The following is a 25,847-nucleotide window of genomic DNA, read 5'->3' on the forward strand; positions in this document are numbered from 1 at the left end:
GTGTTAGAGTTTTAATTACAGCCAGTGGGGAAACCTGTCCGGGGGGAATCCAGGGAAGCCAGCGTAGTCGGAAGGTTCGGTGCTGCCCGCGGCTTGTCTTAGAGACACTTGGGGTTGGGGAAGATCATGTTGGTTTGCAGTGTAATGCTTGCCGTGTGAGATGGCTTAAGCTCTTTAACTGCTGTGCTATTGCTGTGCCTTATGGGGGTGGTTTGGTTGCTCGGTTTTGGCTTCTTCTGTGACTCACGTGCATGAAATGCAAGTACTGGCGCGGCCCTGTGCTGGATGAAAGAACTGACTGATCCTGGCTCCTTTACAGGTTGAAACAGGCTGCCTAATGAGTTGTCATAAATAAAGTTGGTTACTTGTAATTATACTCACTCCCTCTGTGTTCTTTGCATCTAAAGGGACCCCTCAGCAAACAATTATTACACTGGTGGCAGCGGTGGGATCCCTGTTTTCTGGGGGAGAGTTATAGTAATTTTCTGATAATGTCTGAGGCAGAGGATCAATCAGCAGCAGTACATGGAAATGAAAGTTCTGTCCCATCCACTAGCGGACACAGTACTGGTGCTGACATGCGGTCGGCTGCACTGCGCCGGCTCGGCCTGTGTTTATGCCAGAGACGTTCACAGGAGTTGGGCGTGAATGGTTTGATTGGTCAGAGCAATTTCAGTTGGCTGCAGAAGTGAATCAGTGGGAAGATGGACTCAAATTGAAGTTTATGTCTCTTTTGTTGGCTGGCCGGGCCAGAGATATGTATAGTGGTTTACCAGCGGCAGCAAAAAGTAACTATGCACTATTAAAATCTGCTTTGACTCGTTGTTTTGAGCCCTCTGATAGTGATGATTGGAGCAGAGCTAGTTTTACATCAAGGCGGCGGCAGCCCAATGAGAGTGCCAGGGAATTTGGGAATTCTCTGAGGAGGTTGGTAGCTCGAGCATACCCCACTGCTGATGAGATGACCCGGGATATGCTGGCAAGAGACCAGTTTATTTTACATGTTGCCACAGGGGAATGTCGGGTAAATTTGAGAGCCGCAAAACCTAAAACTTTAGAAGAGGCTATCAATTTGTCTGCAGAAATGGAGCTGTTAAGAAATTTGGAGCAAACTCATCTGGCTCCTGAGTCCAGAGTGATGGGAGTGTCTGTGACTAAATCTAGCAGCGATGTGCAGATGGAAATGATGTTGGGGATGGTGGAGGAGCTAAGGCAGGAGGTGCGTGGCTTGCAATCTACTGTGAAAAGCTTGCAGCTAGCCCAAGCACCCGTAGCCCTGCCAAAGTCCGAGATCCCAGGGAGCAATCAAAGGGGGCCGCCTCGCGGTTCTAATAAGAGTAGGCTCCAGGATGCAGCTGGGGCTTGTTGGGAGTGTGGCTGCACCAGACACCGCAGACGAGATTGTCCCTATGTACAGGAAAACTTGAGGGGGCAGGTAAAGCAGGCCAACTGCCTGCCCTCAATCATGCAATTACATCTGTGGCCTCTGCTGGTAGATTGGGTGGAGCTGGGTATATCAAGGGGAAAGTAGGAGGAGTGGAAACTTTGCTATTGGTGGATAGTGGTGCAACTCTCTCAGTTATCCCAAAGAGTTTATGGCTTGAGATGACAAAGGGGCGGTCTGAGCTGACCGGATACTCGGGAGACGTTGCTGCTGCAAATGGTGGGGGGATGGTAATCCTGGGGAAGTGGCAGACTGTCTGTCAGCTTGATTCCTTGGCTTTGGTTGCAGAATTTTTGGTTGCTGATGTGCCCTCTCAAGAGATTCTCCTTGGGTTTGACTTTTTGTGTAAATATGGTGCATTGCTGGATTTTGGAAAAAAGGAATGCCGGGTAATGGGCAAGCTGCTTCCCCTCTTGGTACCTGCTGATATGGACGTACCTAAAACAGTGATAGTTCCCACTGATACAGTGATTCCGCCCCGGAGTGAAACCATCATTACTGGGAAAATGGAATCTGTTTTTGCACCTGGTAGAGTTGGGATGTTTGAGCCCTCAGACTCTGTGGCTGATCACTGTAATGTTATGGTGGCCAGAGTCATCTGTAGAACTGATCAGGGCTCAGTGCCAGTCCGTGTGATTAATGTGACAAATGAGGCCCTCACCTTAAAGGAAGGAGTGAAATTAGGTATGTTGCACACGGATATTGAAGTTGCAAATAAAGCTGAACACTTGGGTGAAAGGGACAGTTCTAGGGCTCCATTGGAGTCTTGGACGGTGGACTCCTTAATGAGCCACTTGGGGCTCCACCAGAAAGGGTTTGAGGTGCAGGAGCTGGCTGCTGCTCGGGATCTGTTGCAACGTAATTTGTCAGTTTTCAGCGCAGGTGATCATGACTTGGGGAGAACTCACCTTATCTTACATCAGATTGACACTGGTAACGCGAAACCTGTTAGGTTGCCTCCTCGGCGGGTTCCCCTCCAATTGCAGCAGGAGGTGGCAGAACATCTTAAACAGATGGTAGACCATGACATTGTACAGCCATCTCAAAGCCCTTGGGCAGCCCCAGTTGTGCTGGTCCGTAAGCGGGATGGGGGTCTTCGCTTTTGCATTGACTATCGCAAACTGAATGAAGTGACTCAAAAAGATGCTTACCCTCTTCCGCGTATAGATGATGCTTTGGACTGCTTGAGTAAAGCACACTGGTTTTCTACGCTTGACTTGGCGAGTGGTTACTGGCAGGTCGAGGTAGACCCACAAGACAAACAAAAGACTGCCTTTATAACACGGCAAGGACTTTTTGAGTTTAATGTGTTGAGCTTCGGGTTGTGCAATAGTCCCGGCACATTCCAGAGGTTAATGGATCTGGTGTTAGCTGACCTGCAGTGGACAACCTGTTTAGTTTATCTAGATGACATCATTGTCTTTGGTCGCACATTTCACGAACATTTGTCTCGGTTGGATGAGGTGCTGACCAAGTTACGACAGGCCAACCTAAAGGTGAAACCGGCAAAGTGCAATTTATTTTCACCGCAGGTGCAGTACTTGGGGCATGTGATTTCAGCCCAAGGTGTCGGAGCAGATCCAGCAAAAGTGGCGGCAATGGCCGGTGCCGAGGAATCAGACAGAGGTTAAAGGTTTTGTGGGACTGGCCTCCTATTATAGGAGATTCGTGAAGGGATTTGCTGAGATTGCTCGTCCCTTACATCAGCTAACCGAAAAGGGGAGGCGATTTAAATGGACTGATGAGTGTCAGTCAGCCTTTGAGAAGCTTAAGGCAAGTTTGATGTCAGCCCCTGTTCTGGCATATCCGGATCCACAGAAGACATTTATTCTGGACACAGATGCCAGTGATGCTGGCATTGGTGCAGTGTTGTCACAGGAGGAGGCAGGATATGAGAGGGTCATAGCCTATGCCAGCCGGGCTCTGACCAAACAGGAGAGAAAGTATGCCACAACAAAAAAGGAATTACTGAGTATGGTCACCTTCACAAAACACTTTAAACATTATTTGCTTGGGAAAGAGTTTGTGATGAGGACAGACCATGGGTCCTTGCGATGGTTACATAATTTCCAAGGGTTGGAGGGGCAGCTGGCCAGATGGGTAGAGCAGCTGGCCAACTTTCAGTATAAAATTGTGCACCGCCCAGGCAGAGTCCATTCTAATGCTGATGCACTCTCTAGGCTTCCAGCATTTCTTTCAAATGAGAGCATGCCCCCTAAGCAAGGGGAGGTGGCGGCTTCCCCAGTAACTCATCCTATATGTGCTGCGCTGTCTGGAGTGTCCCGGAAACGATGTGGCTCAGAGGATATGGACGAGCTGAGAGAGGCTCAGAGAGGAGATGATGAGGTTAAACAAATAATCTCTCTGATGGAGGAAAAGATATATGGGCTGAACAGAGAACCACCGGATGAGCTCAAAAAGTTTGCACCAGTGTGGAGTCAGTTGCAGATGCAGGAGGGTAGACTGGTTAGAATACCTTCAGCTAATTCTGATGCAGCCAAACAGATACAGGTAGTGCTCCCAAGTTCCCTAGTCCCTAAGGTGTTGGAACAGCTACACAATTCTGTGACAGCTGGTCATTTGGGTATACAGAAGATGCAGGCTAAAGTTAAAGATCGCTTCTATTGGCCTGGCTGGTTTGAGGATGTGAGACGTTGGTGTCGGGAGTGTGAAGATTGTGGGTCCCGTAAGTCGGTGGGACCACAGCCCTGCGCCCCCCTTCAGTTAACATCAGCTTCAAGGCCCTTTGAGCGGGTGGCGCTGGATATCTTGGGGCCGTTGCCAGAAACCGCAGGCCATAATAAGTACATCTTGGTGATTGGGGATTATTTCTCCAAATGGACAGAGGCATTTGCTATCCCAAACCAGGAGGCACAGACTGTGGCTAAGGTTTTGGTGGAAGGTTGGGTCTGTCGACTGGGAACCCCTCGCACCGTTCATACAGATCAAGGGCGAAATTTTGAGTCCACCTTGTTTAAGGAGATGTGCCAGTTGCTGAACATTCAGAAGACCCGAACGTCGCCTTACCACCCACAGTCTGATGGGATGGTTGAAAGGTTTAACCGCACCCTGCTTTCCATGCTCTCCCTATTTGTTGAGGAAAACCAGAGGAACTGGGATTCACTTTTGCCTTATGTGATGCTGGCATATAGGAGCAGTGTTCATTCCAGTACGGGATTTACACCTTTTAAAGTAGTGTTTGGGCAGGAGATGGTGCTTCCCCTGGACATCATGTTAGATGTAGGGGAAAGGGGATGTGCTTCAACAGTAACAGACTATGTGTCTCGGTTGCGGGACACACTGTCAACAGTGGTGGGGGCAGTGAGAAAGCATCAGACCAAGGCATCGGGGAGGCAGAAAGAGGCGTTTGATGTTAGGGCTCAATGCCAGTATTATGCTGAGGGAGAGCTGGTGTGGGTCCGTTCTAAGGCCAGACGTAGGGGTATCTGTCCTAAATTGCAGAGGCGGTTCAGAGGCCCCTACAGAGTGGTGGAAAGATTAACTGATGTCTTGTATCGGCTGGAGCCGGTTGAGGGTGGGACTGAGATGACTGTGCATTTTAATCGACTTAAACCATGTCTTTCTTCCGTACCAGAGACTGCCAAGCCAATGGAGCAGGCAGCGCCAAGAGAAAAGAGGCTAACCCGTCAGCTGGATGCAAGTAGCCACACCAGTTGGGTTCCATGGTGTGCAGCAGAGCCAATGGTCACATCGAGAGAGGAGAGGAATCCATCCGCGAGTGTGCCACCCCATCGGGCGTGGGATGATGACTCTGAGGCGGAAGTGCTAGCAGCTGTAGAGGGAGAGGTGGCGAGTGGCCAGCAGCCTCCAGAAACAGCATCAGCAGAGGTGCCTCGGCCCAACCAAGAAGAAAGGGGAGGTGACACAGTGGAACAAGGGAGACTCCAAAGCCCGCGGCCTCAGCGGCCTCAGCGGCAAAGGAGGCCACCGGTGTGGTCAAGAGATGCTGCAGAGGGAGAGGTGGCGAGTGGCCAGCAGCCTCCAGAAACAGCATCAGCAGAGGTGCCTCGGCCCAACCAAGAAGAAAGGGGAGGTGACACAGTGGAACAAGGGAGACTCCAAAACCCGCGGCCTCAGCGGCAAAGGAGGCCACCGGTGTGGGCAAGGGATTACGAGATTTCTTGACTCGGGGACGAGTCAACCGTAAGGCAGGGGAGAGTGTAGTGAGTTTTGGTGGATTTAGTGAGGGGGAGGAGGTGCAGCAGCACTGGGGCAGAGCTGTCAGTACCTCAGTGGCAGCACCTGATTGCCTGAGTGGCAGCACCTGGGAGTGAGGTGAGTCTTTAAAGAAAGCTCAGTCAGTGTGTGTGGGGTCTGGAGAGAGGAGCTTGGTGACTGCTATTGGGCCTGAGTTCAGCCAAGCAGACGGTCTGGTGCTCAGTGGATTTGGGGGGAGGGTGCCGATCGTAGCTGGTTAGGGCTGCCGGCGGCGAAGATAGTTAGGGGGCTATAGGGCAAGGCTGCGGTGTAGGCAGGGCAAGTGGGAGTTAGAGGGGCCATCTAGGAGCACGCTGTCCACTCTCCAGCTGTGGGAGAGGTTTTCCAGCCGCCATTGGAAACCTCACGGCGCTGGGGCGGTGTTCCAGACAGAGACTCGATCATGCCGGACCAGTGCCAAAGCTCAGACCCCGGGGGAGGGTCTTGAGCCCCCGGAGAGCTAAGTGGCCTTTTAGAACATTTATTTGTGTGTATGAGTGTGTGATTGAGTGTTAGAGTTTTAATTACAGCCAGTGGGGAAACCTGTCCGGGGGGAATCCAGGGAAGCCAGCGTAGTCGGAAGGTTCGGTGCTGCCCGCTGCTTGTCTTAGAGACACTTGGGGTTGGGGAAGATCATGTTGGTTTGCAGTGTAATGCTTGCCGTGTGAGATGGCTTAAGCTCTTTAACTGCTGTGCTATTGCTGTGCCTTATGGGGGTGGTTTGGTTGCTCGGTTTTGGCTTCTTCTGTGACTCACGTGCATGAAATGCAAGTACTGGCGCGGCCCTGTGCTGGATGAAAGAACTGACTGATCCTGGCTCCTTTACAGGTTGAAACAGGCTGCCTAATGAGTTGTCATAAATAAAGTTGGTTACTTGTAATTATACTCGCTCCCTCTGTGTTCTTTGCATCTAAAGGGACCCCTCAGCAAACAATTATTACACCATCATAAACTGGACATTTGTATGGACTAAAACTGTACATTTTACATTAAAATAATATACAAATATTTAATGACATAGGAGATTTCATTCAAACACTTCATTTATGAAATTGGGCGTAGCAGATATGACTACAGGTGGAGAACATAGGGAAAAGGAAAAAGGCGCAAAAAACTTTCAGATTTATGAAAACAAAGTGCGCGCACACGTCCTACGTCTGTTTTTCTTTATAAATCAGGATAAACGGAATCAACTCTAAGGCTGGTGCGCGTGAGGGAGCGTCTTGTCACGTGTTTATGGTGTGTATAAAAGGTCAGGTGACCCTACAATAAGACTGCATCATATCAGTTCCATGATGAAGGAGGGGAACAGGGGGAAGAAGCAGGTTTTTAGGAATGACAGACTGAGATTCTGATGGACCACGTTGAAATGCTATAAAAGCATTTATTTGGTGGACACGGCGTGGACGTTACTGGTGTCAGAAAGACAGAAAAGTGGCAGCAGGTGGAGACGCTGTCATCGGTGTCAGAAGGGAAGACGCGCCAGTATCAGTGGTCGCTGCTGGATATCTCGGGGTATCCGTCTGCCACGCGGGAGACCGATGTTCCAATCCCACAGAGGTGTAACACCGTCCAGGTGGGCCGCAGGCAGGACGCTGCAGCTGTGGGTGGAGAGGGTGAGGCCAGAGACTCCACCCAGCAGCCGTGTCCTTAGAGGAAGTCCTGCAGGTGCAGAGGTGAAGCTGAACAGTCAAGTCTGAAAGGTTAGAGAATTTAGAAATGTGGATAATGAAGCAGTGAAGGTGCATGGATGGAAGTTATTGTGCATATTGTGAATATTTCTCTCTCCTCACCATCTAGAAGCTGTGAGATTCTCATCCTGCTTTCTGTCTGTTCACCTGATGCTGATATTCATCACATATTGTTCCTTCTGTGTTTAGAAGGAAGCAGCTTCACAGCTTTAAATTCATCCTGCTGACTTTTTACCTTTTAGTTAGTAAATCCTGAACATTTCATCCTTCTTTCTCATAAATATGTGGTTTTATATATGAAGAAATATTTTAACTGTTGGTGTTTAAAGAGAAAACTGCTGCTAAACCTGTTGATGTGTTTAGTTCAGGGGTCTGCAGCCTTTCCAATCCAAAGAGCCATTTTTCCCTCAGCCAGCTAAATAAAACTCTTTTAGAGACGCAAATATTACCAGACTTTTCAAAAAGGAAACTTAACATATATTTTTAATGAAGAACCACCAAAGGATATTTGTTATTTTTGAAAAACCACATTTTTATTTCAGTTTTTAGGTTTTAAAACAAAGAAAAACATAAACCTTTATAAAAAGAGGATAGACAGACTTTCTTCTAAGGGATGTAGATATTTGTGGAAAATGATGTGAAAACAGTTTCCAACCTAATAAGAAGGACAGATAAAGAAAATATTATAGGTGCTTTTAGTAGGGCGGCATGGCTCAGTGGGTAGAGTGGTTGTCCTGCAACCCAAGGGTTGCCGGTTCAATCCTGGCCCAGAGAGTTCATGTCGAGGTGCCCTTGGGCAAGACACCAAACCCTTAAAAGCTCCTGATGGGTCGTGTTTGAGCGCCTTGCATGGCAGCTTTCAATACATGTAAAGCATTTTGGATAAAAGCACTATATACAGGCCATTATGTTGTAGAAATTCAACACAAGTATTCCACGAAAGAGTGAAAAATTGCTCAAATAAAATAAATAAAAACTGCATTTGTTATTACATCTAAATTTTAAAGATTAGTTAGTTCATGTTTAGCTGTGTAGAAGGAGCCACTGTGGAAGGTCCAGAGAGCCACGTGCAGACTCGCAGGTTGGAGACCCCTGACTTAGTGTTTGTAAACCAAAATGTACTGCATTTTCTTCATATAGCAGTAGGACTTCTTCTAAAGGAAAATAACATTTTGCACATAACAATGCAATTAATTTCAACATTTCATGCAATTGTGATTAAAAATTGTAATCATTGCCCAGCACAAGAAAAAAAAAAAAAAATATATATATATATATATATATATGAGAAATATATAATATGTATGTAAATAAATAAAATGAAAATGTGTTAATGAATTTTGTGGGAACCTTTTATTTTCTTCAAGACATTTCAGGTTGTTTTTTTTAAAGGATAGTTGATTAAATGTAGACGTCTTTAACGTACTTGTACTAATTTGCACTAAAAGAAAGGAGAAATGTTTTCATTATTTATAGGTTGCTGTGTTATTCCACCGGTCGGCCCACTGGAGGCCACACCGTGCTGCATGAACTGAAATAAAGTTGGTAAACTGACACCACTTGGCTGAGGAATGATTCTACAGGATGATGAGTGTCCTTAATTTGTTGCTAAAACAAAAAAATTTTTATTATGTCAAGAATAATGAAGAATGTAGGGATTTTAGAAACAGCCAATAAAGGTTTAACAGAGTTAAACATCATTTTTATTCTTGATTTATATACTTGTTTCTTGTGTCTTAAAAATCCTGTAAGGTTTCGTCCTCCTCGCTTGGTTTGTTAAACGTTCTCTGAGCTCTTCTTCATGGCTGAGAATCACTGTCCTGCTTCCTGCTGTCTACTGTCAGCATCACTGTCCTGCTTCCTGCTGTCTACTGTCAGCATCACTGTCCTCTGAGAAGTTCTCATGATCATCTGAGTAATGGTAACTGTCATCAGAATAGTGCTGATCACTGGCATGGTAATCCTCTTCTGTGTGGGGACGGCTGCCATCTTCCCCATCCTGGTGGTTTACTGGTTTATCGCCCTCCTCCTCATCCTCTCTTTGTCCTTTCCTCTCAGAAGGATCATCAATGTCTTCATCATCCAGGAAGACCTTTCTGTAGAGAACAGGTTCATAGTCCATGTCTGCCTCTGTCAGGTCCCTAATGAGCCAGAGAAAAACATCCGCAGCGTGATGAGCTTTGAAACGTGTCCTCCACTTCTCTCTCAATATGTTAGATATGTGTGAAATATCAGAATGATTCATTTTTTCCTGGTAAATGAAAAAGCTTTGGGACTTACCTGAGGCAGTCATCACTGATCGTGGCGGATGCAGCTGCTTTGCTGCTGATGAACTCCTCCATCACATCACATCCATGCAGGGTTTCTGTGTAGCGCTTCTCTGCTGCATGTTTGGCATTTCTCTGTTATCGGTGAACAGGTTCAGAAAGTTAGCTCACTCAGCAACTAGCCAAAGCTCCATGTAAGTTTATACTTCTGTATGAACTGCACGCTTGACTTCCCTTTAAACGGATCTTCCTCTGAGGAGCACCGCTCAGCTTTCTTAACTGTTCTTATTAAAAATAAACTGAACTAATGGCTGCACAATATTCCCACTCATCACATTTAGTAGTTCTCCAGTTGGTCTTTCTCTGACTTATTTCTCTGTTTTTAGTTGCCAGTGAAACCTCCTGACCTTCCTCAGACTGATGTTTAACAGTGCAGTAAGTGGTACCCAACCTGGGGTCCGGGACCCCCCGAGGGTGTTCCCCAAAGAGCACAGGTGGTCCCTGAGGTTTTGAACATTCAGAGCCATTGTGATTAATGTCCCAAATTTAATAAAAAAACAAGCTTTGGATTTATCCAAGGACAGGACCCAGCCAGAAAGCAGTTTTTATGGTGAGAGTCTGGAAGCATAAAAACAGCGTGGTTTCAGCAGGTGGGGCAGGGCTGTTCACGGCTTTTTAGTTGGGAGCCACTGCAGTAAGACAAGATGTAAAATACATAAAGCTTTTAGTTTTTACTCAAATATCAAAGTTTTTAAGAAGCGTCTGTAAAAAGCTGGAACAAGACAACAGGAGGGGCGTCAGCAGCAGGACTGGGTCTACTGGCTGGACTGGTGTTTTTATGTCTAGTCAAGCTGACGAACGTAAGCCGGTGATTTTATGTAGGCTACATGTATAATTACTTCGATGAACCCAGTCGAACCCAGTCGGCCCGGCAGAAGCTGCTTCAACCCTGATGGATGAAACCGACCCAAACAGACGCTGTGAAGTTTTAAAAACAACAAGTGCTTCTTGCTACAGAAACCACAATCACTTCATATTTCTTCTTTTCCAACATGCATTCAACAAGTTTAGTTTCTACATTTCTGGTTATGAACTCTATTTTCCACCAGATATCCGTGTAAAAGGGAAACTTGAGAACATTCGTGCACAGCTTTACACATACAAAGACCTGGCTGAGTTTCTACTGAACGTATAGAAATGTGTAGCTGTGTAGCGAGGCTCATGGGCTTCTGTGTTGTCTCTGGATGAGACGCCGTTCACCTGTGCAACCTGCTCCAGCAGCAGCGGCCTTCCCTTCACCCTCTGCTGCATCTCTTTAATCTCTTGCTGGTATTCCTTTTTGCGCTGAAGGTCTTGTTTCCTGTAGAAACAACAGATTTATGGATCACCTCTTTTCTAAAGGCAAAGAGGGATGAATCCCTCAGGCTAAAAGACTTTTAATCCATCCTGCAGTCCAGATTTGGAAAGTTACATTTAAGTAATATTAAATGAAAGAAGCCTGTGTTTGTTGTTTTGATGAGTACCTGAACTCTTTCAGTTTGCTGTGGTGGGTCTGTGAGAGAGCCAGATGGGGGTCGTTGGCTTGGGCTCGTTTCAAGACCACCCTCTGTAGCTTCTTCTCCCTTTGCCTCTGCTTCTCCTTCCACCGCTCCTCCTCCTCCTCCACCTTCTTCCTTTGCTCCAGCACCTTCCTACTCAGGGAGATAATTCTGTCACACACTGAGGAAGGGTTGGAGGAGGAGGATGCTGGCAGGAAGGGGTCAGCACCTGATACTGGTATGGAGTGGATGCTGGGTTACAAGCACACAGCAGAGGGATGTTGGAAAGGGAAGTTTAACCATAAAGGAGCGCAGACACAGGCAGCAGCTGCTGGGACCACTATGTCTAAACAGGACCTCGGAGCTGGGGCGTTTTGACTATCTCAACTAAAATGGTGGAGGTGTGTGGACACCTAATGTGGTACCTCACTGCATCATTTCGCTTTTTTGTGGCGTCTGTGGCTTTGGCCGGCAGGATTTCCAGGCTGCCTGAAAGGGAGGAACAGAGGCTTGAATTTGGCGTTTTGGCCAGCTTGGGGCCAAGGTACGGCCAGCGTGGCATCCGAGGGCTGCTCTGCTCCTTCTGAATGTCGGCCATGATACGTTCTCGATGTGAGGAGATCTGAGACGTCTTCAGATTGAAGGGCTCGCATGCAGTCGTAGGCTTCACCTCCTTCCGTTTCTCCAGGTGCTTCTGGAAGCGTCTGTAGCTCGCATCGAAATCAGGTACCTCTTTGTTTATCTGCGGCCTGTGTGTGAAGCTTTGATCTCCTGTTGCAGCATCTTTGTTTTGCTTACGGTCACTGAGTCGCCGCGTGAGCATGCTGGAGGGCAATGAGGAACTACGGAGCATCTCCTGGGCCCTCATCTGTATCTTAATAGACCTGTACAGCTGCTCCTCTTTCATCTGCTCGCCCAGTGCTGCCGTGTACACAGACTTAGGCACAGGCTTGGCCTTAAAGGGCTGAACTTTCTCCTGCTCGGATCGCTGTGACTGATGCAGCTGTTTCTGCTCCTTCTTCAGACGCTCCCTCTCCAGAAAGCTGAAAGGCTTCTGAATGGTTCGAAGATGCTGCTCCTCTCGGTCTCGCATGGTTTTGCGTCGCTCCTCGTTGCGCTCCTGCAGCTCTGTATAAAGTGGGAGGTGAACATGTGCAGGTACTGGACTAGCACGAAACTTTCTCTGGCATTCGGCCAGTTGCTCCATTTGTCTCCGCAGCTCCGTGTTCTCCAGTTCAACATCTGAGCGCGTCTTCAAGCCAAGCTTCTGCCTCTCTGCTTCACGCATCGTCATGAGGAAAGGTTTTGGGATAGTAATTCTGCTTTTCCAGTGCTCCTGCCTCCGCTTTCCTTTCCTCGTTTGGGTTACCCTCTGGTCCCCCGGCATGCTGTGCAGCGAGGAGGAAGAATGGCGGTGATCGTAAGGTGACACCTTAAAGTCCTTCCACATATTCTTGATGTGTTCTTTGGGAGAAAAAAGCAGACCTTTCTCCACATCGTTCCCGACAGCTTCTTCCTCATCAGGATGGTCACAGGCCCACCGGAGTTCAACAGCAGAGAGCGACCTCCTCAAACGGTGGCCTGAAGGTGCCGGACCGATACTGGACCACAGCAGCCTGTGAAAGGTCATTCATGGATGAATGAATAAATAATGAAATCTGTTGTAATTAATATGAAAAAGCACTATATTATCGTCGACACTGACTCAGCAGCTCCACTTCAAACAAAAACATCAGGAGTTAAATCAAAAACACCGTGGAGAAGCCTGGAAATGAAAGAGTTAAAAAGAACAGTCCATCAGCAAATTTTAAAGGAACAACTCAAAAATCTACAATAATTCAGTAAAACTGGGAAGAAAACTCTACTTTTCAAACCTCATTACAGATAACAAAAACAAGCCAGATTCCTTTTTAAACCACGGATCTTTAATAAATTCTGATTCTAACACGTCCTCCATGCCTGCATCAGTTTCTGCAGACTACTTCAAAAGTAAGATTAATGTTATTAGATCCAGTCTTTTATCTCAACAACATGTTGATTTTAACAGATCTGAACCTCTGCTTTTACCTGAGGAAACACTGGAGGATGCTTGGTCGAGTTTTCTCCCAACTTAACCCAACAACCTGCCTTTTACATCCAGTTCCCACTTCAAAGACCATAATGAGTGTTTTTCATTTTTAGGTAATGCAGTTTTGTTGTGTAAAGACTTATTTTGTTTTCAGTATGCATGAACTGAATTGAGATGAATTTTTTAAATCTTGTAAAGCACTTTGTATGAAGCCTTTGGTATGAAAAGGGCTTTATAAATAAAGTTTGATAATCTGAAGAAGGGTGAAAGCTGTCATGGCGTCAGACCACCGTTTGAAGGCGTCTTGTTCCACTTCAGAATGAAACCTAATGGGATTTCATTGGAATATGAACGCAAGCAGACGGGACGGGGCAAGAAAATATCTGACGGGCTGCCAGGAAAAGAGTGGTGATGCAAATAAGCCCTTAAAAAAAGGTTCTAGAAAAAAGATTTTTAGAAATAAATTTGTAAACGCCAACACCCAAAGGTATTTTAATCAACAACATATTTTCATTGTAATGTGTATTTCATACCTGTAATTTAAGAATGGTCTGAAAACAAATGATCCCTCCGATCCAACGTCTTTGCTTATTTTAGAAATTCATGCATATTAATAAAAGCAGCCAATCCACATGTGTGAGCGTTTTCTTTCTTTGAGTGACTTAAACAGTAAAAAGCTGGTTGTTGCATAATTATCTGTCAACTAAATAATGAAATGAATGAATGAATGAAAAATACTTTATTAATCCCAAAGGGAAATTCAATATTGTAGTAGTAGTAATTTTTTAGTAAATCAATCACATTAATTAATTAAGGGCTTTGTTCTTCAGCCTGATAGCTGCTGGAAGGAAGGATCTTCTGTATCTCTCTGTCTTGCATCGGACTTGAACAAGCCTCCCACTGAACACACTCTGTTGTTTCGTCACGGCGTTGTGTAGAGGGTGTGAAGGATCTTCCATTATCTTCATCAGCTTGTACAGAATTCTTTTTTTGATGATCAACTGCAGCGGCTCCAGAGTTACTCCAAGCACAGAACCAGCTTTCTTGATCAGTTTGTTAATTCTTTTCAAGTCTCTGGTTCTGATGCCGCTGCCCCAGCAGATTGCTGCAAAGCTGATTGCACTTTCAACAACAGACCTGTAGAACATTTGCAACATTTTGGTGCAGACGTTAAAAGATCTCAGCTTCCTTAAGAAGTAGAGTCTGCTCTGACCTTTCTTGTAAATGTACTCAGTGTTGCTTTTCCACTCAAGTCTGTTGTCCAGCTGAACTCCAAGGTACTTGTATTCCTCCACCACCTCCACCTCCTCTCCCATGATGGAAACACTTCTATGTGTGTTCTTGTTCCTCCTGAAGTCAACAATCATCTCCTTTGTTTTCTTGGTATTCAAGATGAGATGATTGTCACCGCACCATTTCACAAACTGACCGACCAGTTCTCTGTACTCTGCTTCTTGTCCATCACTGATACACCCAACAACTGCTGAGTCATCAGAGTATTTCTGCAGATGACAGAACTCAGAGTTGTACTGGAAGTCTGAGGTGTACAGCGTGAATAGAAATGGTGAAAGTACAGTCCCTTGTGGTGTTCCAGTGCAGCTGACCACCATCTCAGATACACAACCTTTCAGTCTCACAAACTGTGGTCTGTTTGTGAGGTAGTCGTAAATCCAGGTGGTTGTGGAGGGATCCACCTGGAATTTCTGCAGCTTCTCACACAGCAGAGCAGGCTGAATCGTATTAAAAGCACTTGAGAAATCAAAGAACATGACCCTCAAAGTGCTGCCTGACTGGTCCAGATGAGAGTGGGCTCTCTGAAGCAGGTATATGATTGCATCTTCAACCCCAAGCCCATTACGGTATGCAAACTGTAATGGGTCCTGAAAGGTGTTCACCTGCTTGCTGAGGTGAGCCAGTAAGAGTCTCTCCAGGACTTTCATGACGTGAGATGTCAGGGCGACTGGTCTGTAGTCTTTTGGTTCAGCTGGTTGTGGTTTTTTAGGCACTGGAACAAGGCAGGATGTTTTCCACAGCACCGGGATTCTTTTCTGGCTCAGGCTGGTGTTGAACAGGTGCTGGAGAATCGGACATAGCTGTTTTGAGCAGGTCTTGAGAACTCTGGGACTGACACCATCTGGACCTGCAGCCTTGTTCTGGTTCAGTTTCACCAGTTGTTGCATGACTTGGTTACAGGAGACAGACAGAGTGGAGGTGGAGGCAGAGGAGGTTTCAGGAAGTCCTGATGTGGAGGGAGATGAGGTTGTGTCCAGGTCCTTGACTGAGCTGCAGGGTGACAGAGTGGAGGTGTGACAGGAAAGCTGTGGGCTCATGGAGGGTGTGTGGCTAGTTGGGGTTGAAGCAGGAGGTGAGCTAAACCTATTGAAGAACATGTTCAGTTCATTCGCTCTGTCCAGACCTCCATCAGTCTGATCCTCCTTTATCCCGAAGCCAGTGATCATCTTCATTCCTGACCACACATCCCTCACATTGTTTTTCTGAAGCTTACTTTCCAACTTCTTCCTGTAGTCCTCCTTGCACTTCTTCATTTGTGTTTTAAGTTGTTTTTGTGTGGACTTCAATAACTCCCTGTCTCCATCCCTAAAAGCTTTCTTTTTGATGTTCAGCAGCTTTTTCAGGTCACTGGTGATCCAGGGTTTGTTATTGGGGAAGCACCTCACTGTTCTTGTTGGAATGGTGCTGTCCACACAGAAGTTAATATAATCTGTCACACACTCAGTCAAGGCATTGATGTCATCTCCATGAGGTTCACATAGGACGTTCCAGTCTGTAGCCTCGAAGCATCCTCTCAGAGCATCTTCAGCTTCATTAGACCAGGTTCTAATAGCCTTTCTAATGACTGGTTGTTGCTGAACGATGGGCTTGTAGGAGGAGGAGAGAAGAACTAGGTTATGGTCTGATCTTCCTAAAGGTGGCAGGGCAAAGGAGCTGTATGCATTTTTAATATTTGCATAAAATAAGTCCAACGTTTTGTTTTCTCTGGTGGAGCAGCTGACAAACTGTTGGAAAGTTGGTAGAGTTGCAGAGAGGGAGATGTTGTTAAAATCTCCAGAGATCGCCACAAATGCGTTTGGATGTTGTGTTTGAAGCCTGGCCACTACAGAGTTAATGACATCACAGGCTGCGTCTGGAGCGGTACCAGGTAATATATATACCGCTACCAGAATAACGCATGTGAACTCTCTGGGTAAATAATACGGGCGGAGACTCACAGCTAGCAGTTCAATGTCTCTTTTGCAGATCTTCTCTTTAACAGTGACATGTTCAGGATGACACCAGCGCTGGTTTACCAGCACCGCAATTCCACCTCCCTTCAGCTTCCCGCTGAGTTGTTTATTGCGGTCTGCACGGACCGTCCTGAAGCCGTGTACAGACGCATTACAGTCTGGGATGTGTTCATGCAGCCATGTCTCGGTGAAGCACATAATACTGCACTCTCTGTATTCTTTAAGAGACCTGGTTAGCTCCTGAAGTTCATCAATTTTGTTAACTAGCGATCTCACGTTTCCCATAACAACCGTTGGAAGAAACGGTTTGAATCGCCACCGTTTTTCTCTCTGCCTCGCTCCTGCCCTGCATCCTCTTCTCTTTCTTTTCAACTCCGTTGGGATTTGAAGTTTTGTTTCACTGATAATCTTGAGTTTGGAGAGTTTTATCAGTTGATCCCGATGGTAAACAAGTCTCGTTGCCATGGAGACTCACAATAACAATGTCTTGCAAAAAAGAAAAAATATTCAGAAAAATCTCCCGTATAGCACAGCCTCTGACCAGCGCGAAAGAATCTACCCGAACAGACACAGATTGACAGCTGATATCTTAAAAAAGACGGCTATATTGCAAAAAATCACAAGTTAAAAACAGAGCTACTACAATTGCTGCTGCCACCTAGCGGCGCATTCTAGAATAATAATAATAATCAATTAAACATAATACTGTGTTCACATTTCATCTAAACAAATTAAGATTCTTTCACTAAACATGTTGTATGAATCATCACTTGTAAAGAAGAAAGCTCTGAAGATTTAACTGAACGACAGCAATCAAACCACTTCTGTTTGGGACAATCCGCTGATCTTTCTGTAAATAAATTTATAACACATTTTTCTTTTTAAATGTCATTTTTAAACATAATACAAGTCCATTAATCTCCATGAAATCAAGATGGTAGATATTTCAGAGATGGATAGCTCAAAATGAAAATAAAATGAAACACTAAAATATCAATAATAAATATAAACACTACGGAGACCACATGAAGTGACTGTAAAAGTAAAATCTGTTTAAACTGTTGTGTTACAGTGGCATCCTCCCACGTATTGGAGGAGATTTAACTCACATCAGCACCACTGTACTTTAGTTTGACTCTGCTGTCACTTTAGTGCCACTGAAACAACTTTGTGTGTTTAAAACAAAAAATAGCACAACACTTTCATCATACTGACCTACAGCCACCCACCTGTGCCCTGCATCCACCACCATTGTGTCTAATGGCTCTATGGACTTGAGCTGCAGCTTGTGCCTATACATGCTCTCCAGCTCAGCCATGGTCCGCAGGTGAGCCCTCTTCAGCTCCTCCAGCTTACTGTAGTACTCCTCGTTGGAGAAGAAGATTTCCCTCAAGTTGAAGCGGTCTCCTGCTGCTGCATAGTTTCTCCCCAGGTGAGGGTCACCGTTTCCCAGACAGGCTTCGTCACAGCAATCAGAGCCTGAGTCCTCATACTCCAGCTGAAAGGGTCAAAGGTCACACAAAGCTCCAGTAAGTGGTCACTCTATCACTGAAATCCTGACACTAAATGGTTTTCTTTATATATTATATTGTTGTGCAACATTAAATTTAAATTTAAATGCTACAAGATGTTGGCTTTCCCCTCCATGCCCTGCAAGGTGCCTACCAAGGCTCCTACAAGGCTAAGCCTATTATCCTGCAGGAGCAGACACAGGAGCCATATGGTGGAGCGCAGATGGCAGCTTAGCCTGAAAGAGCTGAAATACTGGTATACCATGGATCAGGTGTGTGGTCTCATTACTTCTTCCTCTATAATAGGGCGTTAGAACATCATCAAGACTGGATGAACACGATCCCTGTATGAAATACAGCATTGTTGTTGTCCAGGAGATAAAAACAAGTTCGAGATTATCAACCGAGCGTCACGTCTGGTAATCTAGTAAAGACGGAAATCCAGTCAGGACAACAAATTACAGATCAAATCCCTTCCATGACATGGACTGACCTGAAACTGTCACGAGTTTGTTGACTGGTCTAGATCATCCTCAGATCCAGACTCTATCAAGTCTGGACTACGATGGTTGAAAGAGACCTTTGACCCTAAAGCAGATTTATGTTTTCACCTAAACCAGACAGGCAGCATGGGTGTGATGGGTTGAAGGATTTCACACCGGTAAAGCCAGACTGGAACTTTATGATAGACATCGTCTGATTATAAAATGTACTGTTATCCTCACTAATGTGCACATGTGGTTAGTTATCTTTCATTCATCGTTCTGTGAAGTCATGTTCATGTTTTCAGAATTTTCTGGGAAAGAAACTTCAGTTTTATGTAGTTAATGAGACTGTAATAAAATAAAAATCATGATGTTTAATCACTGCCTTGTCTGCTAAATTAGACTTTTTTAAACTGAATTTTTAAACTTGATCGTGTTTTTAAAAACTGTTTTAATCTAATGTTCTTTTTTCTTTCTTGTTTTTTATTATAAATTATGCTTATTTTCTGACGTTTCAATGTAAAGCACTTTAAAACACTCCTTTAAGCTCACCTGTTATTTATAACTAACAGGACCAAGTCCTTTGTATTAAAGAGAGAGTCTGGGTCCTTTTGAGGACTTCAAAACAAAAACCCTGACCGTGGACATTTGGAGAAAAAATAGAAAACATTTATATTAATGGGCTTTACCTCATTTTCGTAGTCCCGGTTGTCCAGGTGTCCTGATGCGGTGTACGGCAGGACTCCCTCCCTCTCGTACGAAGCTAGCGGCGCTTTAGTGTGCGGGTCTACCGGCGTTTTCAGACACGAAGTAACCAGAACGTTCGTCCGGTGAGCATTTGCCATCTCTATGTAGACTTTGTTTCGGTTTTTTATGGGTTAATGGCATTAAAATTAAGGGCTACATGAGTTAAGTCTACGGAGCAGGCGTCGCACTCAAGCTTCCTTCCTACTCGGTTTCCAGGCAACGGATTAGCGGAGCTCACGTCTCACGATCTCTCGCGTGACTTCATTACCAGTCCTACACGCTTGCTTAGCCGTATATTATAAAAGCTTTGCTGGAAAGAGGACTGCAGTTCTTTCTCCGTTAAAGTATCATATAAATATATATTATCAATGCACATAAATAAAAAAATATTTAAAATCAAGTCTAGAGTTCAGTTAATAAATAGCTGGATTTTTAGTCATTTAGGGTAAAAAATAAAAAAGGAAAGCAACATTCGTCAAAGCACACAGCCTATATTTCTTCATCAACCACTGCTTGCAGAGGATGTACTTTTGTATTAAATCACTGCTGCAAGACATATTTCATAATGAGGAAAACTTGCTTTGAGGTAAAAATCTGCAGTGTTGTGTTTCTTCAGCACAGACTAATTTGCACATTTGTCAATATGTTGTTATTTTCAATCACATCCTCTTAAAAAATGTAGTTTGGACAAATATTACCACCCACATAAGAAAATGATGTGGTTGCAATAAACCCGCAAAAATCCCTTTAAAGGAATACATATAATTCATATTTATAATTTATACATTACTTAACATATGTAGTTTTATTTAATTTCACTACTTAATATGCAAGTTAGCTACTTTAACATTTTACTGCTTTGTTTGCATTTACAATATTTAGCAAAATATAAAGTGAGCAAAGAGATAAAAATTAGCACAATGTATGCCATCGACTCTTCAGTAAAACGACTCAAACCTGAACTGAGGTCACACTGAGCAGGTTAAAGAAATCATACAGGCGAAGGATGGAGTGTCAACAACAAAAGCCTTTTTTTATTAAATAGGCAACGTAGCAACTACAGTGGAAATCTGAGCAGACTGAAGCCGGCAGGATCCGCCATCCGTCGACAAACAAGCCACTTCATGACGCGACTCACGGGGCAGACTTATCGAGTGTTGACCTGGAAGGAGACAAAAACAATAAATACGGAACAATGTGCTCAGTTTCAGCAACAACCTAAATAGGACGATGCTCCTTACCACGTCGTCGATCTTGAGAATGCTACGGACGGTTTCTGTGGCCAGGGTCAGCGCACTGACGGAGACCAGGAGAGGCTGCACCACCAGCTCCTCCAGGATGTTGGAGATCCCTCCCTGTCACAGACACGTTCGTTCAGTTAGTCTTCACTGATCACGTCAAACTCTGTACGTTTACTTGTTTAGCTACGTTTAAATGATTGTGTAAAGGCAGATAAAGAATTATATTGGGAACATAACATATTATTTTGGTTTGGTGGAGATACAAACAGTTTTAATAACATATAAAGCAAGAAATAATTTACGACATTACAACATACAAAATGTTTTTTTAATCATGAAGGGGGATATAATCTGGAGGAAATTTAAATCTAAAGATCTTAAGAACAACTATGAAAACCGCGTGTTTTACAATATATGGTGCAAAATTAAGGAATAAACTTCATGAAGAACCAAATGTCTAAACAACATCCAGTTTAAAGGGAAATAAATTAAATAATAAAAACCAGAAAATTGTATTCAGAAAGTACAGAGAAGATATTTAAATCTATATTTTTAACTATGTATGTAGAAGTATCGTGTTTGAAAGTGTGTGTATACAAAAAGAAAATGTAAATTATGCATTTGTACACGGTGGGTAGGTAGGTTCCCTTCAACTCATCTTTTATCTGTTGCTTTTGTTAGTGATGAATAAAAATTTATTTTTAAAAATCAGAGTATTTACATTTGTGACTAAATGTATTAGACGTAGAAGTACAGCTTTATATTGTAGATGTAGAATTTAATCATGTTGGCAATCTGTTTATATTACAATGTACATTTTTAGCCATTTTCATATGCATTTCCCATTCTGTTCACATGACACAGCATTACAATCCTTTTAATACAAATGCCTTTTTATTTATTACATAAGCATCTTCTTCCTGCTGGTAGCTTTAATTAATGGTGGGCCTCATAAATGTGTGAAAATACACACATTCATGAGCCCCACACATGCATCTGCTTGTGCTAAGAGACAGGATGGGTTGAAAATGTATTTATCTCAAAAAATGACAGATTTTTCATTTTGATCCAACTGTGAAATGATTGTAGGAAACAGCCCTGCTGTCTGCTGTGTGGCATGAGTTTAGCTGATCCGTGGAGATTAATTATCAAGGGAAGCGGGCAAACCTTGCGGACATTGATGCCAGCCATCTTGTCTCCCTGTGCATGCCTGTTGCGAAGCTCCGTCACCGTGGAGATGGGATTTAGGCCGGCGTTCTCAGCGAGAGTTGAGGGTATTACCTCCAGGGCATCGCCGTACGCCCGCACACAGTAGGCCTCCATGCCACCGAGGGTGCGCGAGTACTCTGCCAAACGCACAGCCAGCTCGATCTCTGGGGCGCCACCTCCAGCGATCAGAGCCCTGAAAGATGGAGGAGGCGGAGGCTTGACTTTGACTCCTGTGGAGCAAACCGAAGCAAGAACATGCCTGCTCATAAAGGCCAGAATCTACGGAAAACGAACGTACCGCTTCTTGACCAGGCAGCGGATGACACAGAGCGCGTCATGGATGGAGCGCTCCGCCTCCTCAATCACCAGCTTGTTGGAGCCACGAACCACAATGCTAACAGTCTTCCCAGGACTGGAGCAGCCGGTGATCTGGAACAGCAAGCAGCCACTCACTAGAAGCATGAATCTGTGTTCAGCATCATGTCAAACATGAGAGTCTGACCAAGGCAAGCGAGACACTTCATGAAGACATCAGTAACGGTGAAAGAGGGCACATGTCCCCCGTTTGACCTGCAACAATCAGATGGATTTCTATGTCCTGATAAGTAAAAAACATCGTAGAATATCGAGGGTCTGCTTTATTTTTTAATAATAGCCCTGAATTTTCCAGGACTGTGCAGAACGTACCTTGACCAGTTTGCCAGAACCGTCCAGGCTGACCTCCTCTGCCAACTCTGCTGTGCCAAGCATTTCTGGAGTGAAGTGGTCAATGTGGGCGATGGGCTTGGTTCCGATAGTCTGATAAAAAACAAGAGTCTTTGTTTAACTTTCCAGCAGTTTCATCAGACAGGAATGGACCACCAAGAGTCCCTTTAGTCATATCCAAGTAAAAAATCATTTACACTGTTCCACACTGTAAAGAGTAAATAAAAGAGTGAAAACAAAGTTTACTGTGGTCGATTTAACACATGCAAAGACAACCTGAAATGTTTAAAGACGTTTGTTCACTCCAGACAGCAGAAACGTTTTTATTTAATCTCACATCAGACCAGCACACATACTGGACCATTAACTGCCCGAATGCCTGGAAAGAAGCAAAAATAAGTCGTGGAGTTCCCCAAGGCTCCATCCTGGGCCACCGTCGTTTAACATCTACACGCTCAGATTATGAAAAGCTGCCTTTCCCGCATCCAGCTGAGCCTGTTTGCAGCTACTTTCCAGCTGCTTCTTGCCTTCCAGGATGTGTAAAAATATGAGCAAATATCGGTATCTTAACAAAACAGAGCCTCATCTGCTATTCTCAATGACTTCTCCTTCACACACCTTGCAGATGAACTCAATGTCCTCCCTCTCGACTTCTTTCACCACCATGATCTTCATTTTGTTCAGGAAGTGCAGAGCAAGGTCGCTCAGAGCATCTCTGCCAGACGACAGTTTATAATTAGCATGAAAGACATTAAACATTCATTTAAGACATGAACAACATCTGTTTCCAGCTGTTCTGTACCTTAGGATGGACTTCTGGATGAGCAGCACGTTGCAGCCAGCTTTCTTAATCTGTTTTACCAAGTTGAGGATGTAGGCACGCTCCTCCCGCAGCACGCGGTCCATCTGGGCGTAGTCCGATACCACGATCTGGTTGTCCATCTGTTGGTGCACAGGATGGCACGACAGAGAAAAGCTTTAATGTTTGGCCAAAACCTGCATCATAGTTACACTAAGTATGCTGGAATTAACAAACCATATGTAGAAACTAACACCACATGTATAACTGGTTCCTTAAAAGTTAAAAGTCAACCACAAAGCAGAAAAACGTTCAATCTAAGTTTCAGTTTGTCAAGTCACTTACATCCGTTTTGGGAGGCGACAGACAGAACTGGATGAGGCCAATCTTAGCCTTCTCCACCCGGGTTACACCAGTACTGGCCACCCTCTGAGTGAGCACCAGGCCGTCCACCAGCTCACAGTCATCAATGGTCCCTCTGAGTTCCCAACACAGCACAGAGGAGACAATGACGTCGTAAAGGAGCTCACACGAGAGGAAAAGATAAATAAAAAATCAGAGACATTCACCCAAGCTTCTTGATGATTTTAATGTCATGCAGGTCAACACCGGTGGCTGTGCCCGGGTCGATGACTCTCATCACAGCGTCCACACTCATGGGAGCCAGCAGGCTGGAGTACTGAGACACCACCTTGGAGCAAAGTGATGTGGTGGCACTGTTGAGCAGCGTTTCACGATCACTCAGCTCCACCGGCCGGCTCATGGCCGTCAGCACCTCGATGCCCTTATCCACAGCCTTCTGGAACGACTCCGAGATGATGGTGGGGTGGATCCCTGCCAACGAGACAAGGAAACGTACAACCTGTACGTTAAAAATACAGTACAGAAAAAAATTATTTTTTTACTTTAGCAAAAACATTTTCTTCTTATAGTGTAAAGCTGTAAATAAGTTCATGATTTACTGAGTCAATATTCTTTTCTCATTTAACCAGCTGACAATTCAGGTTTTACAGATATTACAAACTCTGTCACAGTACGGTTTGATTTGAGGACCCAGCTATCTATACAAAATATTAATAATAATACTAAAAATAATAATATTTATGGTTTGTTGTATTCAAGTGGAACAGTTTATTCTGCAGTTATACCATAATATATGTATACCATGGTCTGGGTAAATCTGGATATCACATACTGATTTAATACAATCACTTCCACTAAAATCAAATCAAACAAAGCAACTGAAACATCAAAATCTCATTTTCTTCCTCAGCTCAATCAGAAAAATGTTGACAGTCCTTCCATGGTGTAATGAACTTATGTTTAGTTATAAATTATTCAGGTTTCACAGCTGCATGATGTGAAGAACTGAAGACATGACCATCTCCTAACACCAATATCCTAGCATGGCATTCAGATTACAATTACTCTTGTCTTTGCAGTGCACAGTAAACAGCCAAGATGCCACATAAAAACTCAATGAGCAAGAGCTGGCTGGATCTCTTCAGCTCTTACCTTTCTGCAGCAGTTTGGAGCAGGCGTCCAGCAGAGCTCCAGCAATCACCACTACAGAGGTGGTGCCATCACCAGCCTCTATATCCTGAGCTTTGGACAGCTCCACCAGCTACAACATAACATACACCCAGATCAATTTATTCTCAGGATCATCATGCGTTCATGTTTCTTTTTTTTAAACAGGCATGGTCATAAAATACACACCATTTTGGCTGCAGGGTGGAGCACCTGCATCTGTTTCAATATGGTGGCCCCATCATTGGTAATGGTCACATCGCCTTTCTCATCCTGGATCTAAGAAAACGTAGAAAAACAGTCTCTTTAGTGTTTCAATTACCTGAAACTTCAAAACGACGTTTCAAAACGAGCTCAAAGGGAAAATGGTTTTCCTGACCATTTTGTCCATCCCTTTGGGTCCTAAACTTGTCCTGATGGCATCAGCAACAGCTGTCAATCAAACAAGAGATGGTGTGTAAGGTGACACAATCAGCTCAGGCAAAACATCCCGACAAAAATACAAACAGAATATCTTGAGTACTTTTGTATGTAGTAGTTTTTTAATTAAAACATCATCATATATATGATATAGGATTCATATTAAGCTCTGCTCCTGTCACTATATCGTGTACTTTTTTTATCCACTTGGTGTCTGCTGAAATGGGATTTGAGATTTTATTTATTCATATTACATAAAACAGATGTCTTTCCAGAATCAACAAAGTCATTTATTGGCCTAATTAGATGTCTTATCTCAGAGGTTTATAACAGTCTGTTAAGCTTGTAACCTACCTTTGGCAGCAGAAATGTTACTGAAGCGAATTTGGGCCGGCTTGTCGCGGTCCACATACGCCCCACCTTTGTTTTTGCCTGCGTTTGAGGGTCTCGGTGCAGCCATGGCTTCTGGCATCGCGACTTTATATTTGATGGAAAATATTAAAGGAGGTCTTCAGAGCGGGACCGACTGCAATCGAAGATGAAACACCGCGGCTCGGCCAAGGATGGACTTAGATTAAAACGTTTTCACCGAGTCGCGGTCAGAACGTTCCAGAGCCGCCGACTGAAACAAGGGGAAGGCTGTCAAACTGGCCGTCGCTTGGAGATGACGTAAGAGACAGTAGTTATCAATAGCCGAGTCAACAGAACTATGTCCTCATTTTTCACTTA

General features: G+C 44.5%; 2 protein-coding genes across 2 annotated transcripts; both read right to left on the bottom strand.

The window, feature by feature from the left end:
* Positions 1–8,706: 8,706 nt before the first annotated feature.
* Positions 8,707–19,438, bottom strand: fam161a (FAM161 centrosomal protein A). Its single transcript, XM_041981892.1, has 7 exons — positions 19,157–19,438; positions 17,701–17,969; positions 11,584–12,774; positions 11,144–11,311; positions 10,881–10,980; positions 9,634–9,755; positions 8,707–9,494 (listed from the first exon to the last, which is right to left on the bottom strand). The coding sequence occupies exons 1-7, from the start codon at positions 19,310–19,312 to the stop codon at positions 9,200–9,202; spliced, it is 2,301 nt and encodes a 766-aa protein (XP_041837826.1). The 5' UTR covers positions 19,313–19,438; the 3' UTR covers positions 8,707–9,199.
* A 785-nt stretch (positions 19,439–20,223) lies between these two features.
* cct4 (chaperonin containing TCP1, subunit 4 (delta)) lies at positions 20,224–25,776 on the bottom strand. Its single transcript, XM_041982772.1, has 13 exons — positions 25,473–25,776; positions 25,078–25,130; positions 24,888–24,977; positions 24,684–24,792; positions 23,738–24,002; positions 23,514–23,646; positions 23,172–23,311; positions 22,988–23,084; positions 22,352–22,462; positions 21,963–22,093; positions 21,623–21,857; positions 20,456–20,569; positions 20,224–20,376 (listed from the first exon to the last, which is right to left on the bottom strand). The coding sequence occupies exons 1-13, from the start codon at positions 25,588–25,590 to the stop codon at positions 20,362–20,364; spliced, it is 1,611 nt and encodes a 536-aa protein (XP_041838706.1). The 5' UTR covers positions 25,591–25,776; the 3' UTR covers positions 20,224–20,361.
* Between the last annotated feature and the right edge of the window lie 71 nt (positions 25,777–25,847).

The sequence above is a fragment of the Melanotaenia boesemani genome, chromosome 4, assembly GCF_017639745.1.
Source record: "Melanotaenia boesemani isolate fMelBoe1 chromosome 4, fMelBoe1.pri, whole genome shotgun sequence".
Classification (NCBI taxonomy): Eukaryota; Metazoa; Chordata; class Actinopteri; order Atheriniformes; family Melanotaeniidae; genus Melanotaenia; species Melanotaenia boesemani.

What these genes read in the sequence shown, in the direction of transcription:
- cct4 (XM_041982772.1), bottom strand. Translation starts at nt 25,590, where the DNA reads ATGCCAGAAGCCATGGCTGCACCGAGACCCTCAAACGCAGGCAAAAAC. An exon ending in TAACATTTCTGCTGCCAAAG is followed by an intron (nt 25,131 to 25,472) that starts GTAGGTTACAAG and finishes TTTGATTGACAG; the next exon opens with CTGTTGCTGATGCCATCAGG. An exon ending in GTTCTGGCAAACTGGTCAAG is followed by an intron (nt 22,094 to 22,351) that starts GTACGTTCTGCA and finishes TTGCTGTTCCAG; the next exon opens with ATCACCGGCTGCTCCAGTCC.
- fam161a (XM_041981892.1), bottom strand. Translation starts at nt 19,312, where the DNA reads ATGGCAAATGCTCACCGGACGAACGTTCTGGTTACTTCGTGTCTGAAA. An exon ending in GTGGTGGATGCAGGGCACAG is followed by an intron (nt 12,775 to 17,700) that starts GTGGGTGGCTGT and finishes GACCTTTCACAG; the next exon opens with GCTGCTGTGGTCCAGTATCG. An exon ending in ATCAGTGATGACTGCCTCAG is followed by an intron (nt 9,495 to 9,633) that starts GTAAGTCCCAAA and finishes CTGGCTCATTAG; the next exon opens with GGACCTGACAGAGGCAGACA.